Source organism: Piliocolobus tephrosceles, chromosome 14, assembly GCF_002776525.5.
Source record: "Piliocolobus tephrosceles isolate RC106 chromosome 14, ASM277652v3, whole genome shotgun sequence".
Lineage (NCBI taxonomy): Eukaryota > Metazoa > Chordata > Mammalia > Primates > Cercopithecidae > Piliocolobus > Piliocolobus tephrosceles.
This window is the reverse complement of record NC_045447.1, coordinates 83,310,252-83,329,020: the sequence shown is the minus strand read 5'-3', so window position 1 is coordinate 83,329,020 and position 18,769 is coordinate 83,310,252. Positions and strand designations below refer to the sequence as shown.

Here is an 18,769-nt window from a genome sequence, read left to right as displayed (position 1 = left end):
AAGGGGAAAAGAAAGGAAAAGAAAAGAAGAGGAGGAGGAAGAAGAGGAAGAGTGGATGTGGGGGTGTAAATTGATGCAACTTTCCTAGGAAGCCATTTGGCAGTAAACATCAAGGGCCTTAAAAATGTTCCTATACTTTTACTCAGTAATTCTACTTCCGAGAACTTGCCTGCAGAAAAATACTGAAATGTTGATTAATGATATACAAAACTGGATTACATACAAAGAGGTGCATTTCATGTATTAAAAAAAAAAAAAGGGCAAAAAACTGGAAATAATCCCAACAGCTAACAATAGGAGAATTGTTCACTTACGAAGCAGTCATGGGATATATTGCTCTGTGGTTGTTAATGATGACGTGTGTACCACGCTTTAACTACCTTGCTGCATAGTCGTAACCACCTGAGAAATGTTAGTGATAGAAAGATAAACAGAAAAAATAGGAAATAGAACTACAAACACAGCACACCCTCAAGCATCATACACACAGACATCCACAAATACGTAATTGGAGAAAATACACCAAAATTATCTGAGGGATGGGATTATGGGTATAACTTTCTTTTTCACGTTTCCATTTTCCAATGTTCGACAAGGAGTAAGTACTCACTTCTATGAATAGGAACTGAAATAAAAGTTGTATTTAAAATAGAAAGTAGCATACAAATCCACCACAAAGAAAATTATGGATTGCAATGTATTCCTTTTTATTAAATTATAAAACTGTTGTCAATACATGTGCTTTTGGAAATAGTGTTTTCCTTAAGTGTCTGCTTTTGTGCAGCACTTGGTTTTAAACAAACAAAAAATTTCGACACCAACTTCTTGGTCTTCAAGCTATTGAGCACTTATAGCCAAACTATCAAGTATAGATAGCTATGATATATACAGTCTGAATTTAGGGAAAATATTACAAAGACAAATGCCTTAAAAAGATGACACAGTGCAGGGAAAGCTACAGCTATTAAGATGGTATAAAAACTTAGTCAAAATGTTTTAGTCCATTATGGCTCTGCCTAAAGCTTCAAAGGAAGAAAATTTAAGACACTTCTCATCCAAGGCACTTTAGAGAGTTGCAATAAAGTACTTCTTTGAATTTAGTTTGAGTCCAACAGTATTTTTTAATCCTTTTCCACATTCTGACTCACACTGAAACAGTCCTTGAAGGCAGCTATTAATGAGGAAAAATAGTTATTGCTTCTTAATATACATATTAAAAGTATGCAAACAGAATGCAGATTTTGGTCCACTGAAAGCAAGTAACAGGATCTGACTGTGGTGTTCTGCTTAATTCTGAGCAAAAAGCCACAGACTCCTCTAACCCAGTCCCACAAACAGAGCCTTCAGTTCTGAATTTGCACCGGCTGTCCCCTGGGTTCTCTATGAGGACACACAAGCTACAGTACCACCACGTCTCCACGGTGCATTCTAACTGGAGAAGAACCATCCCGGCGGCCTGGCAGGACCGGCTAGTCCGATGCCGTGGCAGGCGGGCCCGGGAGAATCCACGCTCAGACATCTATAATTCTGTGTCCCGGTATCGGGCGGACTGGCCATAGTAACCGCGCTTGGACTGTTCCGACAGCTGCTGGCGGTACTCCTCTTCCTCGGCATCACTGCCATAACTTCCTCTGGTATCCTGATATAGTCTGGAAGGAGCTTTCTGTGGCTCAGGGGGTCTGGAACTAACAAAGAAAGGGTGTTAAAGACATTTCGAGCACATCCATTCCTCCGGCTGCCCGGGGAGGCATGGCTCGGAGCACAGCGGCTGAGCATCCTGAGCAGATCACTTACCTCTGAGCCACATTCTACAGAGCAACCAGAGGCATCCCGGGTCCTGCTCCAGGTTCGTAATAAATCAAATCCAATGCTCACTTGGGCAGTGATTAAGGAAGCCAGCCAGGTGCTCCCTGACCTAAGAATCTCCCTGTTGGACAGGGGGAGCCCTCCTTACCCCTAAGCTCCCTGGCTGGTCTCACCCAGCAGCGAGAGTTCTCTGCCAGTTTCAGTCTGTCATAACCAAGAACTCTTTGTTGTCAGAGGCAACCTGGTTGACTGTGTTACCATTCAACTGGTAAAGAAGAAATCTGCTTCCAGTTTTCTATTGCTGGAAAACTAGAATGGCCACAAGAGGCCAGGTACAGTGGCTCACACCTGTAATCCCAGCATTTTGGGAAGCCGAGGCAGACAGAGGTCAGGAGTTCGAGACCAGCCTGGCCAACATGGTAAAAACCTGTCTCTATTAAAAATACCAAAATTAGCTGGGTGTGGTGGCACACACCTGTAATTCCAGCTACCTCGGACGCCGAGGCACGAGAATCGCTTGAACCTGGGAGACAGAAGTTGCAGTGAGCCGAGATTGCACCAGTGCACTTCAGCCTGGGCGACAGTTACTCTGTCTCCAAAAAAAAAAAAAAAAGAACGAAGAATGGCCACAAGAAAATGTGACTTTCTTTTTTTTTTTCTATTCTCGGAAGCAGGAAGCAATCCAGTATAAAACTTCAACAGGAAGACACTGAAGACACTGTGAACATTCCTTCTGTTTGTGTGGCATTTACCGAGACTGCTCATTTGCTTGTCACGGTCCCTTTAGACCTCAGGGCAGCACAAGTGGTCTGACTTTGCTGGACGATGCAAAGGAATTAAGAAGCCTGGCTGAGAGGCAACAAACAGCGACAAAACAGGTCTAAGCCCTAGGAATTCTGCTCACGTGCTAACCATGGGCAATGTAACATAACCAGGCTCCAATGTGTCAAAAGTACTGGCTTGAAACATCAATGATTACACTTTGTCAGAGTTTTAGCACACAAGCAAACTATGCTGAAGTTTTGACTCTGTAATTCCTCCTGTTACCCTGAAATTTGGGTAAAGGAAATTCTTTCTTCAAGTCCAAGTCCTTGAGAAGTCCCCACCTTGGACTTGTACCTGCTGGGCAGTCCTTACCTCGTGTGCTGGGGCAGGCTGGGGTCTGGCTTGTGCGATTTGATTGGAACTGCGTAGATATCAGGATGCTTCTGGGCAATTTCGATCTGTGGTAATTAAAAAAGAAAAGAACAAGAGCAAAAGAATGAACCACTGGGCACTCTGCTTGCTGGTTTCCTGCTGGTCCCACCCTTTCCTCATATCCTACTTATTTTCTCATCCCATTTCAAGAAGAGGAAACACAGAAGCAGCTTCCTCATTTCCACGGTTATGTGCAGTACACACCAGACAGGAAAACTGTTTAAAAGGAATGGAACTTTGACACATGCTACAACCTGGATGAACCTTGAGGACATCATGCTAAGGGAAATAAGCCAATCACAAAAAGACAAATAGTGTATGATTCTACTTAGAGGAGGTTCCCACACTGTCCAAGTCACAGAAAACAGAAAGTAGAGGGGTGGGTGCCAGGGACTGTGGGGAGAGGAGAATGGTGAGTTAGTATTTAATGGGTATGGAGTTTCATGTGGGGAGGATAAAAAAGTTTTGGGGATGGACGATGGTGATGGCTGAACAGCGATATGAAGGTACTTAATGCCACTGAACTGAACATTTTAAAATGGTTGAAGCTGGGTGCAGTGACTCATGCCTGTAATCCCAGCACTTTGGGAGGCTGAGGAGGGTGGATTGCTTGAGCCCAGGAGTTAGAGACCAGCCTAGCAACATGACAATACCTTGTCTCTTCAAAAAATATGAAAAATTAGCGGGGTGCAGTGGCATGTGCCTGTGGTCACGGCTATTCAGGAGACTGAGGAGGGAGTATCTCCTGAGCCTAAGAGATCACACCACTATACTCCAGCCTGGGTGACAGAGGAAGACCCTGTCTAAAACAAAACAAAACAAAACAAAAACAAAACAAATAAAACAAAAGAAAAAAGTGGTTGAAATGGTAAATTTTATGTATGTATATTTTACTACAAGAAAAGAAAAATGCTCAGATGTACTGCTGTTGCTGTGCTAGACCTGAAAGAAAACTCCCACATCTACTGGGCAAATATACTCCACAGACCTTCAGTTAAATTCTTCTTTGATGTCTGAAAAGTTCTATGTGCTTATGGTATACAAATTCAAACAGCTCAGAAAGTACAATCTATGGGCCTTTCTGTTTTAGCACCCAAAGTTTGCTTGGTTTCCATGGCAAATCTGGGAGCTAATGAAGACATGTTTATAAGAAAAGAAAAAAAAAATCACATTCTAATTAAAAGGACTTCTGAGAGACACTGATTCTCTCCTCACACTTCCTCATTTCAGAACCCTATACAAAGTCCTGTGTATAAAGAGCAGAATCTTCTTCCCCTATATTGTCAAGTTTTTTTCATCGGAAGAAGAACGGACGTGCTGGGAGCTAGCAATCTGAAGTGACACACACAGCCCCTGCCTTGGGTGCCGTGTGTGTGAACAACCCTGTCACATCTGCAGCAGTGGAAAAGGGGCTGTCCGCTGTTATACTGAAATCAAACTTATTTAAAACTCTTATTGATGATGTGTAGTTTAAAAACAATTACCCTTGCATTCTGTGCTTCTTGGAGTTCCTGCATTCTCTGTAATCTGGCCTTGTGATCCATCTTCTCAAATATTTTGACTTTGCCCAGGACTGATTTGGGAGCATTATCTTGCTCCTCACTGCTCTCTCCCACCTCCTCACCCTCTTGAGGAGGGATGGGAGTGGAGGGCTTCAGTATAGACCGCCCAAAGGCAGGTTTTGCTGCAACAGGAGGAGGATAACCTTTGGTAGATGCCCCAGGAGTTTCATTACCAGCAACGGCAGAGGGGTTTGACTTATATTCATAGGATTTGGAGAAGTCATAGGATTCTTCTTTGTTCTGGGTTTTGGCCTGCAGAGAGCAATGACATGTTTTTACCTTGGGCTTTTATCTTCAAATCTGTATTAGTGATTTAACACATTCCATTTCCTGATCAGTTTCCAAAGGTGGTCCACAAATGCCATTCTGACAAAGAATGTAATACAGCAGGGTAAACGGCCACTGGCCAGGCTTCCTGAGCCCTACCTCCCTTCCTACACTAGATTATTAGGAACGCCAGGAAGCCAAAAAGGAGCGGGGAAAGTGCTGAGAGGGCTGTGATTGCCGGAGGTAAGATCAGACCTGGAATAATTTTGTTCTAGAAGAGGTTAGCATCTTGGAGAAGATCTCAGAACAATTCAGGCTTTGGGACTGCAAGAGTGGGCTTCTGAGGTCACTGCTGCACCGAGGGTACACGAGCTGGCCCAGGTGAGACCCATGTCCAGCTGAGGAATGAGACTGGGGTGGGGAGCGAGGAGAGCACTGCTTCACGCTAGCAGCCACTTCTCCTTCACACTTCGTCTTGCCCAGCTTGCAAATTGTCGCTGATGTATTTTATGAGGTCACTTATTATTATTACTTAGTACCTATCACATTTACTACTTCTGATGGCTCACACAATCAATTATGGCTTTCCTCTCATCTAAATTATTGAGTTAGGCCAGGCGCAGTGGCTCACACCTGTAATCCCAGCACTGCGGGAGGCCAAAGTGGGTGGATCACCTGAGGCCAGGAGTTCAAGACGAGCCTGGCCAACATGTTGAAACCCCGTCTCTACTAAAAATACAAACATTAGCTGAATGTAGTGGTGCACGCATCTAAGTCCCAGCTACTTGGGAGGCTGAGGCAGGAGAATCACTTGAACCCAGGAGGTAGAGGTTGCAGTGAGCCAAGACTGCACTACTGCACTCCGGCCTGGGCAACAGAGGGAGACTCCGTCTCAAAAAAGAGTAATAATAAATAATAAATTATTGAGTTAAATAGATTTTATTTGGGTATAAGGAAAAACATAGAGTCATGGCTCTGATTCTGACTGGAGGTAAATAATCTTTTGATATAAGCCCTTGTGTCTTTCTGTTCTGGATAATGATTATTAAACAAATAAGTAGCTCTCTTAAAGAGAGGCATTGTAAGCAGTGGTAATGATTATTCTCTTTAGCAAATCACCAGTAAGAATTATCTGGTGCATCTAGGCCGGGTGCAGTGGCTCACGCCTGTAATTCCAGCACTTTGGGAGGCCGAGGCGGGCGGATCACGAGGTCAGGAGATAAGAGACCATTCTGGCTAACACGGTGAGACCCCATCTCTACTAAAAAAAAAAAAAAAAAAATACAAACAATTAGCCGGGCGTGGTGGCGGGCACCTGTAGTCCCAACTACTTGGGAGGCTGAGGTAGAAGAATGGCATGAACCCGGGAGGCGGAGCTTGCAGTGAGCCAAGATCGGGCCACTGCACTCCAGCCTGGGCAACAAAGCGAGACTCCGTCTCAAAAAAAAAAAAAAAAAAAGAATTATCTGGAGCATCTAAATCAGACTGTGGACAGAACACTTTAGCTGGACAGCAAAAGAAAAACAGATTCTGCGATTGGTGATTCTAGGTATGCAGTATTTTTTCTTTACAATCTTTTAAAAACAAACAAAAAAATAACACTAACAGCCTTAAAATTATATGTTCTCCTAATATTGCCTTTCCTTCCTTTTTGCCCTTCCCTAATGTGGGGGTTCACCCAACAGGCCAAAAGACAGGCTCTAATAGAGAACACAGTGTGTCAGAACCGTCATTAAACACATCTCAGTCTGCATGCTCCTTCCTGGCTGTCCAGGAGGTTCCAGAGGCATCTGCTTCCTCTTCCTTCCCATCCTGGGCTTCCCAGCCACGTACCTTGGGCGGCTCTGGCTTGAATGCTGGGGGCGGGCTATTGTCCCTAAGTTGATCGCTGCTAGCAGCCCTCCTCATCTGAGCTCGTGGCTCTGGGCTGGGTTTCCTTATGCTCTACAAGACATAAAGGTTCACTCACAACAAGAACATCCAAGCAGAGAGAATAGAGCACTCGACTGCTTTGGAGGAGTTCTGCAAACTTGCGTAAGTTCAGAAGTTGAGGTCCTGAGCCGGTGCTTCTTTACTGAACAGGCAGACACCATCACCAAATGCTTCAGACACATTTTTAAAAACTGGCTGCATCCAATGTAGAGTCTCTTCCTTCAAAGCACAGTTTTTTGAGAACTCTCCAAAAGTCTAAAATCTCTTGTGTCACTAATATCTATGTCTATAGGCATTTGGGAGTTAATTTATTCTTTACAACTTGTCTAGCATAAACTAATTTGTTGCTGTGGTAATGGTGTATTTTTCTCCCCCTTCGGTTTGTTGTTTTGGGTTTTTTTTGTGTGTGTTTTTTTTAATGGTAGTTCTATTTCATAAAGAAAAAAATCATTTACTGGAATGAGTTAAAATGCTAGAGAAAAATCCACAGCAATAATTATCCAAATATATGAACAATCCCATCTACAAAGATCATTATTCCAGCATTCTCTGAGGTGCAACTAATAATTGCTACCTTGGCTGTGACTTTACAGTGTCTGTCAATGTGATTTCAAGGATCCCATAAGCTATCTAATCACAGTGGATGCACAGTACATGTGATCAGATGAAGGTTTGATCATGAACTCAAATAAAAAACTGAAATACAAGAGAGAAGGAAACTGATGGGGAAACACTCAAGAGCTTTGGCAAGATTAGAAAGGTTAAAAGCAGGATGGGGAAGAAAAGCAAGGACATCTAAGAGTACAGAGAGAAACCTAATCAAAGGTTACAAGTACATACAACAATACTGCATGGGAAGGAATGTTCTGCTAGTAATTTGGACAGCCGGCACACAAAGCCATTCTGTTTATCCATCGCACCTGAGGGCATGGGTGTGAGGAGTGCTGACCCCTCAAGCTCTTCTGAAGTCCACCTGCCTGTCCCACTTTCCCACGGACTGCAACCATGCCAGCACGGACTCAGAGCGAGAGACTCCCTGGAAGTCATCTGCTCCAACCCTTTGGAATGCCTTCCACAGCACCCTGAACACACAGCTGTCCACGAGAGTGCAAGGAAAACACCAGGCTCTCCTGCTCCTGCCCGTGGCCTGCCTCGCCTCACCTCCTCGTGCTGCACCGGCTCCGAGGAGCGGGTGATGGACGACACCAGCGGCTCCTCGGCTGGCTCATCCAGCTCATTGTCAGTGTAGGCGCCTCCTTCGCCGTCCGTGTCTTCAAAGTCACTGATGAGGCGGCTGTCGCAACTCAGATAGTCCGCGCCCATGGCGGTTAAGTAGGACATGCGGTCTTCAGGGTCATCATCCATCCCTTCCATCTAGAGGAATTTGTGTCGGAGGGTCAGTGGGGTCTGTCGTGGCTCCTGGGAGTGGGGACTCAAGAAAATTCCCAAGGACATAGCCAAGCGACGGAAACCTTGATGTGCTCGCCAGGGAAGGCATCTTTTCTTTTTCTCCCTGAAATCACTTGGCTTTGGTACAATGTTGATACTATAGACATTTTTGTGCAGGAACTCAAATTAGGGGCCCTACGGCTTATCTGTGCTACTATCCATCCCACATACCGCAGCTAAGCCACACTGCCTCAGACTGTCTTGCTTTTCTTCTGAATCCAGCTCCTCCACAGCCTGTTCTCCTGGTACCATTCTCCTAGTAATATCAACACATGCACACTGCCTTGTGCTACGCTCACATCCATGACTCTACAAGATTCTCAGACCCTCAAAGGCAGAAGGTACGTCCTGTTCAACCTGTCCTCCCCAGGGAAGCTTGCAGAGAGCCTTCCAAGCTGGAAGCACTCCATAGATGCCAGATACTTTGACCAAACATCTAGTTCTCAAAGAGCAAGACTTAGTCAATTCTGCAACAAAATAAGTCACTGTAAAGTCTCACAAAACTACTCAGTTCAGCTGGTGTACAGGATACTAGCACCAAAAGCTTCTACAATAAAAGGGGCCACAGAATCGCCTTCTTTCCTCCCTGAAGCGCAGCCGTGTGAGAGCTGTCTCCACCAGGGAGAAGCGATCCAATTCTGGAGGCCTAGACAAATTCCCTAACGCTCTCAAATCACCCATTCAAACTCCAGAACGATGGCACATTCTCAATTTTTGTCTAAGTAATTCTGACTCCATTCGCTTTTCTTCTTTTTATTAATGTTTAGCCGTATTCTCCAAGTTGCTTGACCTCACCTCTCATCTGCACTCTAAGTTTCCCACATCCTTAGTAAGCTGTGGAGCTCAGCATGAGATCTTGTAAGCTCTGATTAGTGTACTTGGAATATAACACTAGTTACTACGTTAGAAGTAAAAGGGAAGTGAATGTAGGGCTGCACACGTCACATTCTGCTCTTCTTTTAAAAGTCCCTTCATTTTTATTAGTTGATCAGAGAATTTATGAAATTTCAAACTTGATTAGCACACACGTGAGCATCACTTCAAACGGGCATGGCTTGACTACATTCACTGCCCTCTTCAGGAAAGTTTCAGAACAGGGACTCTCACCTCATAGCAGCATATCCATGCCACATACCTTTCCTTCAGAGACCCAAACCGCTTCTCCTTGCTGATGCTGAATAGTGTCCTTTAAGCTGCCGAACCAGCTATCATTGGCTGAATTTAGGTTGATTGTAGCTATAGAAATATAAACAAAAAGGTCTGCATTAATTTCCAGAGCCATGTTTATTAAGGATGCTATTTGACATAACTTACACTCATTTCTGTGATATTTGAATTAAGACTTTGGTAGATGCAAGAAAATGTTGGCATATCTTTGAATATTAAACTCCTTTTAATGAATGCAGTTAAAACTGTTAACCATGTAGCTGTCTGAGTTCACATTATAGGATGTGATAAAGCTAAAAATAGATTTTTAGAATGTTTATTTTCAGAAAAGCTAACTTTAAGAAATGCTTTTAAAAAGTGTGTTTTCGGCTGGGTGTGGTGGCTCATGCCTGTAATCTCAGCACTTTGGGAAACTGAGGTGGGCAAATCGCCTGAGGTCGGGAGTTCAAGACCAGCCCCGCCACATGGTGAAACCCCATCTCTACAAAAATATAAAAATTAGCCGGGCATGATGGCAGGTGCCTGTAATCCCAGCTACTAGGGAGGCTGAGGCAGGAGAATCCCTTGAACTCAGGAGGCGGAGGTTGCAGTGAGCCAATATCATGCCACTGCACTCCAGCCTGGGCGACAAGGCAAGAATCTGTCTCAAAAAAAAAAAAACCAAGAACAAAAAATGTGTGTTTTCAGGAACAAAGATACATCTAAAACAAATATACGCAAGCTGCCATGGCTCATGCCTGTAATCCCAGCACTTTGGGAGGCATAGGTGAGTGGATAACTTGAGGCCAGGAGTTTGAGATCAACCTGACCAACCCGGTCTCTACTAAAAATACCAAAATTAGCTGGGTGTGGTGACGCACACCTGTGGTTCCAGCTACTCAGGAGACTGAGGCACAAGAACTGCTTAAACCCAGGAGGTGCAGGCTGCATTGAGCCGAGATCACACCATTGCACTCCAGCCTGGGTGACAGAGCAAGATTCTAAAGATCATTTATATAGACAGGTATATTACAAATAAGAAAAATATACACTAATATACTGTTGGCTACCTCCAATAAAATACTAAACACTTAAAGTTGTCCCTTGGTATCTGTAGAGGATTGGTGCCAGGACATCCCCCACTTGGATACCAAAATCCACAGATGCTCAAGTCCCTGATACAAAATGACATAGTATTTGCATACAACTTATGTACATCTTCTTATATATTTTAAATCATCTCTGGATTACTTGTAATTCCTAACACAATGTAAATGCTACACAAATCGTTGTTATACTATATTGTTTAGGGAATAATGACAAGAAAAAAAACCTGCACATGTTTAGATGTAACCATCCATTTTATCCCTCAAATATTTCCTATACGTGGTTAGTTGAACTCGTGGATGTGGAAACTACAGATATGGAGAGCTGACTGTATATCATTTTGATAGACTTACACATTTTAGAATATACATATGGATTAAACAAACTCAACCAGGTTTTTCTACTCAGAACAAAGTATATCTTACATAATAACACTTACTATGCATCAATCAGTTACTTTCCAAGTACCTTACCTGAATTAGGTCATTTCATGATTACACAAACTTTGCAAGGTAGGTATTGCTATGATGCCCATCTTATGGATGAGAAACCAAGGCAGAGTAGCGAAATTAACTAGCCCAAGGCCGCACACCAAGCAAGTGTGCAGCCTGGATGCAAGCTCAGAAGATTGCTTTCAGAGCCTATGGCCTCAGTCACCACACTACATGACCCATCTAAAACAGACACAGATATAAAATCCCAACAAAGTACAACATATGCCATTTCTTCAGCAATATGTATTACGGACCTAATGGAGATAAACAAGACAAGCAAGTCGGGTAAATTGTACCCCTAAAATTATCAGACTGCAGGTAAATCAGGATTCCTTTTAAACTACATTGCCATGGCCTCTGTAATGTACTATCACTTCTAAAGACAAAAATAACCATTAAGCAAATTTTGTGAGCAAGGATGCTTCAGGGTTTCCTCCAAGTAACATAGCTTTCTTCTGTTTAAGAAGTTCTAACAGTGACCTTGGAAAATCCTGAATGAGCTTACAATTTCCTTGGTTATTAATTATTTACAACATTGAAATAAACTGATCCATTGGACAACCCGAAGAAAATGAACTTTGGTTCCATGGACTTCTATATTCCTATTATGGTACTCTGCAAAGATTACTGTGTTCATCTCACAACTAAAATATTATACTTAAAAACAGAAGTGAGATTTTGTACCCCAGAGACACAATGAGTGATTTACACTAAATATATACAAAAATGTTAAACAGTCTTTTAAAGCTTTATGTTGTAGCTGTCTAAGTATGGTCTGTATTCATCATAAAGAAAACTTAAAAGGGCCATTTGTGAGATGCAGGAAATATGTTCTTGCCCCTTGATAAAATAAAGAATATCACAAAACTCTTATTGAATTCACATTAACAGTCAAGTTTATGAATAAAAATTGAGAGCTTCACAGTAGCTAACTTCCTAAGCTGCATGTAAAGGTAACATCCAACTCATGCACTTGACCCCTTTTTAACAGGCAGGTGCACAGACATGAGGCTTCCTTCCCTTGACTCTGCTGAATTAAGTACCTTTGGTTTATTATTGGATTAGCTCATTCTGCTTCTCAGATTCTTTGCCTTAGAGCAATACTAGTTAATTATCTGTTGCTCCCAGCCTCTGGGCTACACCTATATCCCCTTGGATAGACTTAATCTATCTTTTGAGCTCAAGAAAGTGAAATACTGAAAGGATGCTCACTCAGCCACTGTCTTAGTTGGGAGTACTGAGGTTCTGAGGGCATGTGTGCCCAGCCCTGACATGTATGGTCAGTGCTACTTCCCCCTCCCCAGCCAACCAGGTTTGGAAGTACCAAGAACAACAGCAAAAGGTAATATCTAAGACTAGAGAGTTTAGGAAAACGGAGAAATGGGGAATGCCTGCTAATGGGTACGGGGTGTCTTTGGGGATGATAAAAATGTTCTAAGATTGATTGATTGATTGTGATGACAGCTGTACAACTCTGCACATACTAAAACCCACTGAATTGCATGCTTTTTTTTTTTTTTGAGACAGGATCTCATTGTCACCCAGGTTGGAGTGCTATAGTGCAATCTCGGCTCACTGCAACCTCCAGCTCCCGGGCTCAAGTGATCCTCCCAGCTCAGCCTCCCGAGTAGCTGGGACTACAGGTACCCACCACCACGCCCAGCTAATTTTTGTATTTTTAGTAGAGACAGTTTCATCATGTTGCCCAGGCTGGTCTCAAACTCCTGAGCTCAAGTGACCCGCCCACCTTGGCCTCCCAATGTGCTGGGATTACAGGTGTGAGCCACCAGGACCGGCCGAACTGTATAGTTTCAATGGGTAAATGATATGGTATGTAAGTCAAATCTCAATAAAGCTTTTCATGTGCCTGGGTTAACAGTGGCACACTAGACACCCCTCTAAATGGGCAACCAACAGCAAAGGTATCCGGCTAGGAGGCCCAGCATCTTCCTTCTGTTTTCTGTGGTCAACCAGCTAGTCTATAATCCTTTGAGAAATCAGGAATTAAAATTCTACAATTTAGTATAAAAGGGTAGCCCCATTTGGGTCTCTAAATCCATAATTCAACTTAAATGATCTTCAAACCATCAACTGAATGCTTTGAAGACTCCAAAAAAACATGTAATTCAAAGATTTTTTTTTTAAAAAAAATTTTATGATACGCAAATATATTTTATAGCAAATTTTTAAAAATTGGTAGTTGGGGAGGCAAGCCTAACGCTTAAACTTATTATGACAAGTCAACTTGCTTTTGGGCAAATCTCAGAACAAAGCTTCTCTTGTTTAACTGAGAAGTACTGTAAGACTGTAAGGAGAACCATTTTCATATTGCCATAAATAAATACTTGTGAGGAAGAGGGGCTTTCTTATTACTTTGCAAAAGGGAAAACAAAAGGACATTGAACCTAAAGAGACTAATGCAACATAAAGCTTGACTTCAAATTACTGTGTTCATCAAAGCACTCTATTATTCTCAATTACTAACTCACAAAAATGCCGTACACTTAAAATAATTTTAAAAGCCTATAATATAGGCCAGACATGGTGGCTCATGCTGTAATCCCAGCACCTTAGGAGGTCAATGTGGGCAGATTGCTTGAGCCCAGGAGTTTGAGACCAGCTTGGGCAACATGGTGAAACCCCGTCGCCACAAAAAATACAAAAATTAGCCGGGCACGGTGGTGTGTGCCTGTAGTCCCAGCCACTCTGGAGGCTGAGGCGGGAAGATGCCTTGAGCCGGGGAAGCAGAGGTTGCAGTGAGCCGAGATCATGCCATTGCACTCTAGCTTGGGCGACAGAGGGAGACTCTGTCTCAAAAACAAACAAACAAAAACTATAAAATACTAATTCTGCCTGAAGGTTCTACTGCTCAAATGTAAAGACTAGTGTTTCTGGCCATGGCACACAGCCTCAAGTCAAAACCTGGTCAAGCTAAGTGGGATGAGGGTGAGATGGGGAATAAAAGCGATTAGTGCAGTCATCCACAAAGCTGTAGGGAGTCAAACTTAGAAGTCTGGAAGAGTACTGTAAACGACCACTTGTTAGAAAATTGGAGCTTGCTGGTCAAAGCTGCTCGACACCCTGCACCATCTATCCTGAAAACTGCACAATTCTACATAAGAGACTGGCAATTTCTGGTGAGATAAGATGACTTCAATGTTCTCTAGATGAAACTCGATGCTCACAGTGTGTGTTTCCATTCCAACCTCTGACTTGAGTTATTCTAAAACTTTCAACTTCCTGATGAGGCTAGGCAAGAAAAGGCTTGGTGTTCCAGGGGCAGTTCTAACGTAAGTTACAAACATTTATGCCTTGCCCATGTGCTAGTCCTGATGCTGGCCTCAGGCACACAATGCTGGGAAATGTTCAGGCTCTGCCTTCAAGGATCTTGTGATCCATCTGTGGAGCTAACAGAGGTATTACTAACCCCTTCTACACACATGGACCCCTCCGGATCCTCACTCAGACTCAGCCAGCTATGGTAGCCTGTGCTCCCAACAGCAAATGATGCGGACTCAGGTTAGATCAAGGGAGAGCCCCACAGTCACTGGCTGCCTTCTTCTGCCCTGCTGTCCTCGTCCAGCCTCCTTCAGCCTAGTTCTTCCTCTACAATGCACTGTTTCCCTTCCCAATTTCCTACATCCTCACATGAACCCCAGATTTAACTCTCTGAGGGAAGATCCTAGCCATTCAGTGTACTCAGACAAAAGCAGGGGGGGAAATAAAGTGTGGGTAGTTTTAACCTCATTTGTAATCACTTCAGCCTCAGTTTTTTAATCTGTTAAAAGGAAGGGCTACATTATGTGACCCCTTCTGGGATTAGAATATGTCTGTGCTGTAACATATGTACAATATTGGACAGTTATGGACACCATAGTTTAGTCCGGGCTCAGCCATACACCAGAATTGTGACTATGCAAAAGTGCTGGCCTTTCTTATGGCCTAATAAGACAGCACACATGGAAGGCTGTACCACTCTTCACTATATTACTAATATATTACTCTATTATTGTATAGTAATAATAATACTAGTAAAAAGGACAGAAAAGATATTGATAAATATACCAAGAGTATGAGTACTTAAGACTACATTCACAGAAATCTAGTTTAGGATGGACCACTTCCTCCTCTGCATTTGGTTAAACTATCTCTCATTTGGCCACAGTGGTAAGTAGTGCACCTCTCTTTAACAAGAAAAACCAAGTTACACTAAAACAAGCATCTAATGTGAACACAATCATTCACCCCCATCCTCTCCAGTATCAGAGATATACTAAAAATGACATGGGTGGATGATGATGGGCAATGAACTCAATAAGCTATCCTCATCCTGAGGGTATCATATCCTTGCAGTCTCCTCATGTTGCCCCCACAAAATAATGCCCTGCATGACCACAAAACTTATGTAACCCTTTAAAACTCTTAATAATCCCATATGCACAGAATTCATCATTTATATAGATAGTGAATATTTTGTTATTAAAATATGTCACGTTCTTAAGACCATTTTACTTTCATGAGTAATAGCAATGGGTCTTCATTTCATGGACTTAAAAATATGTTCTATTAGGTAAATCTTTAAACATGTACAAAAGTACAGATAGCAGTTTAATGAACTCCCACGTACATATTAACCAATTCAACAACTAACAACTACCAAGTCTCGGCCAGTCTTGTCCTGTCTATCATCCCATCTACTCTCCTCACTCCAGACTACTTAGGCAAATTCCCAACATTATATTAGGTCAACCATAAATATTTTATTTAATATGCATTCCTAAAAGAATTTTGTTTAAAAAAAAATCACAATATTATTATTACACCTAACAAAGAGGAGTAATAAATCTTTAAATCATCCAATATTCAGAGTGTCCAAGTTTCTAGTTTGGAGATTTTTTTTTTTTTTAAGAGACAGGGTCTTGCTCAGTCACTCAGGCAGGAGTGCAGCGGTGCCATCATAGTTCACTGCAGCCTTGAACTCCTGGCTCAAGCGATCCTCCCACCTCAGCCATAGGCATGTACCAACATGCTTGGCCCTTTTTAGTAGAGACAGGATCTCACCATGCTGCTCAGGCTGGTCTCCAACTCCTGGGCTCAAGTGATCCTCCTGCCTTGGCCTCCCAAAGTGGGAGGATTACAAGTGTTATCCACCATGCCGGACAGGGATATTTTTAAATAATGAAACCAAGTTCCTTTTGCTTTGTGAGTTAATACATGTATTGATGGTGAGTACTGAACAATGACACAATCTCTACAGAGATGTCGGTGTTCGGCCTGGCTCAATCACTAGCCTTATAGTCTCACAGAAAAATCTGAACTTCATCAAAATGGCTAATTATTACCATATCATGGATCTTTAGGGTCATTTTCAAATAGACAAAATTACAAAGTTCAATATACAAACGCCATTGGTCTAACATCCCGTTTTATAGGATTAACTATTTTTCAAGGAGTCATGAACACGATTTCAAATTCTCCATTCAGATTAATTAGTCATTTCTTCTATTCTTCAATTCTCTATTTCTCATTTTTGAGCAAAGGGACAACATTTACATTTCACTTACCTGTAAAAAGGTGTGCACATGTTTTTTTAAGCTTGTTGGCTTGATCAAATAACTTTCGAGAACTTTTGTTGGACGCTGGATTTAACCTTTGTCTCATGGTTTTGACACCTTGTCTGGAGTCTGGGTTGAAAAAAATCACAATTGGGAACCACTGGGTGTAATTCAACAGGTCCACAGCTTTTGGAGTCACATCCAGTAGTGCATGCTTATCCTGTTACAAATGGGGAACAGTTATATAAATGGGTGTAAAAGTAATATAGCATCAAAGACTTTGTTAATAAGTAAAGGCTGTATGAGACATATCTTGTTTGTTTATTTATTTACTTATTTGAGATGAAGTCCCGCTCTGTTGCCCAGGCTGGAGTGCAGTGGTGCAATCTCAGCTCACTGTGACCTCCGACTCCCGGGTTCAAGCAATTCTTCTGTGTCAGCCTCCTGAGTAGCTGGGATTACAGGTGCCCACCACCACCATGGCCAACTAATTTTTGTATTTTTAGTAGAGACAGGGTTTCACCATGTTGGCCAGGCTGGTCTCAAACTCCTGACTTCAGGTGATTGCCTGCCTCTGCCTCCCAAAGTGCTGGGATTACAGGCGTGAACCGCCATACCTGGCCTATCTTGTAAATTTAAATCAAGAAGCAGAACACATTTCCTTCCACATAATGCCCACTTCAATATTATCAATGTGTTAGAACTTCTGATAAAATGAATTAACACATTATTTGGTATAATGCTGAGAACTCTGAAAAAAAAAAAAGCAGTATGTTGCTGCCAGAAAACAGTGACTGGTTTCCACACAGTGAAATGGTTTGCATTTACATTAACCTTTTTTTTTGAGATGGAGTTTCGCTCTCGTCGCCCAGGCCAGAGTGCAATGGTGCCATCTCAGCTCACTGCAACCTCCGCCTTCTGGGTTCAAGCGATTCTCCTGCCTCAGCCTCTGAGTAGCTGGGACTACAGGCACCTGCCACCACGCCCGGCTAATTATAATTTTAGTAGAGACAGGGTTTCACCATGTTGGCCAGGCTGGTCTCTAACTCCTGACCTTAGGTGATCTACTCACCTCAGCCTCTCAAAGGGCTGGGATTACAGGTGTGAACCACTGCACCTGGCCAATTTTTTATTATTAACATTTAATGATTAAGGTACAGACACTATTCTAAAAGTGACTGCAGCAAACCATGATCTTATTATTTCTGAGAACATGGTCTGTGGATGAATTTTCTCACCTGTTCAATAATTTGCCTCACGGTATTTAACCGGACCACTCCAGTGGATTTCTCAGATCCTGCATCTTTTGGTTCTGTTTCTGCAAAAGCAAAAGCAGGGAGCTAAATAATTGTTTAGAAAACGGTGACAATCAAATACTCCCAACTAGCAACAGCAATGACGGCACACCTGACATTAGGTGCCTCCTAAAGAGATTCAGTGGGACCCACACAACCTGCTTAGCAGAAATCTAATCGTGAAGAAACAGTTAGGCCACTCTAACAGGAAGCATTCTAGGGGACAACTAGCTTGGATTCTTCAAAATATCAGTGTAACAAAATTATTTAGGAAAAAAGAGGGGACTGGAAAGACATAAAAATCACAAAAAGACATAAAAGTCAAATGTCATGAATGATCCTTGGTTGTATCCTGAATTAAAATAATAAAAAAAAAAGCTATGAAGCACATAACTAGGATGAAAATGTGGAAAATGGACTATATACGAAATTACACTGTATCAATGTTACCTTTCTTGGCTGTGATAATGGTACTGCAGTTATGTGGGAGAAAGTCCTTGTTCTTAGGAGATTCACACAAGTATTCCGGGATAAAGTGTTATAAATGATTCTGTACAAATATTTGAAAGAGTTTGTGTGTGTGTGTCTATGGTGCAAGGAGTGGGTGAGAGAAAGTGCATGAAAAATCTTAGCAACTGGTGATTCCAGGTGAAGGGTACGTGAGCGTTCACAATTCTTCCAACTCCTCTGTTAGAAATTTTTCAAAATAAAAATATGGGAGAGAAAAAAAAAAAAAACACTGACAGACTTACTAGCAGTTTGAAACCAGTCAGGTAACTCATTTGCCAATTTTTCCATTGCTATATCAGCTATGGGGCCGAATAAGACCACAGGTCTCTTGAAACCAGCTGAAATGACAAGAAAGGCCGTTAAAGCATACACACTTGCCTAGCTGTTAAGATAAGCAGTACAAGTATTACGTGGGCTTTTGACAACATAACTAAATGAGAGAAACTGTG

The 18,769-nt window shown here is 42.3% G+C and overlaps 1 protein-coding gene across 4 annotated transcripts in view; it reads right to left on the bottom strand.

The window, feature by feature from the left end:
• Positions 1-687: 687 nt before the first annotated feature.
• Positions 688-18,769, bottom strand: part of TJP2 (tight junction protein 2) — a 139,091-nt gene continuing 121,009 nt past the window's right edge. For 2 of the 4 annotated variants that reach the window (XM_023213241.3, XM_023213242.3), the window contains exons 16-24: positions 18,563-18,658; positions 17,754-17,833; positions 16,525-16,735; positions 9,349-9,449; positions 7,926-8,138; positions 6,666-6,776; positions 4,488-4,817; positions 2,944-3,029; positions 691-1,685 (exon numbers count right to left, since the gene is read on the bottom strand). In XM_023213241.3, the coding sequence (XP_023069009.1) occupies positions 1,520-1,685; positions 2,944-3,029; positions 4,488-4,817; positions 6,666-6,776; positions 7,926-8,138; positions 9,349-9,449; positions 16,525-16,735; positions 17,754-17,833; positions 18,563-18,658 (1,394 nt within the window). In that variant the 3' untranslated portion in view covers positions 691-1,519. Of the gene's footprint in view, positions 1,686-2,943; positions 3,030-4,487; positions 4,818-6,665; positions 6,777-7,925; positions 8,139-9,348; positions 9,450-16,524; positions 16,736-17,753; positions 17,834-18,562; positions 18,659-18,769 lie in introns of all 4 variants that reach the window. The other 2 variants (XM_023213240.2, XM_023213243.2) reach the window with 2 other exon arrangements.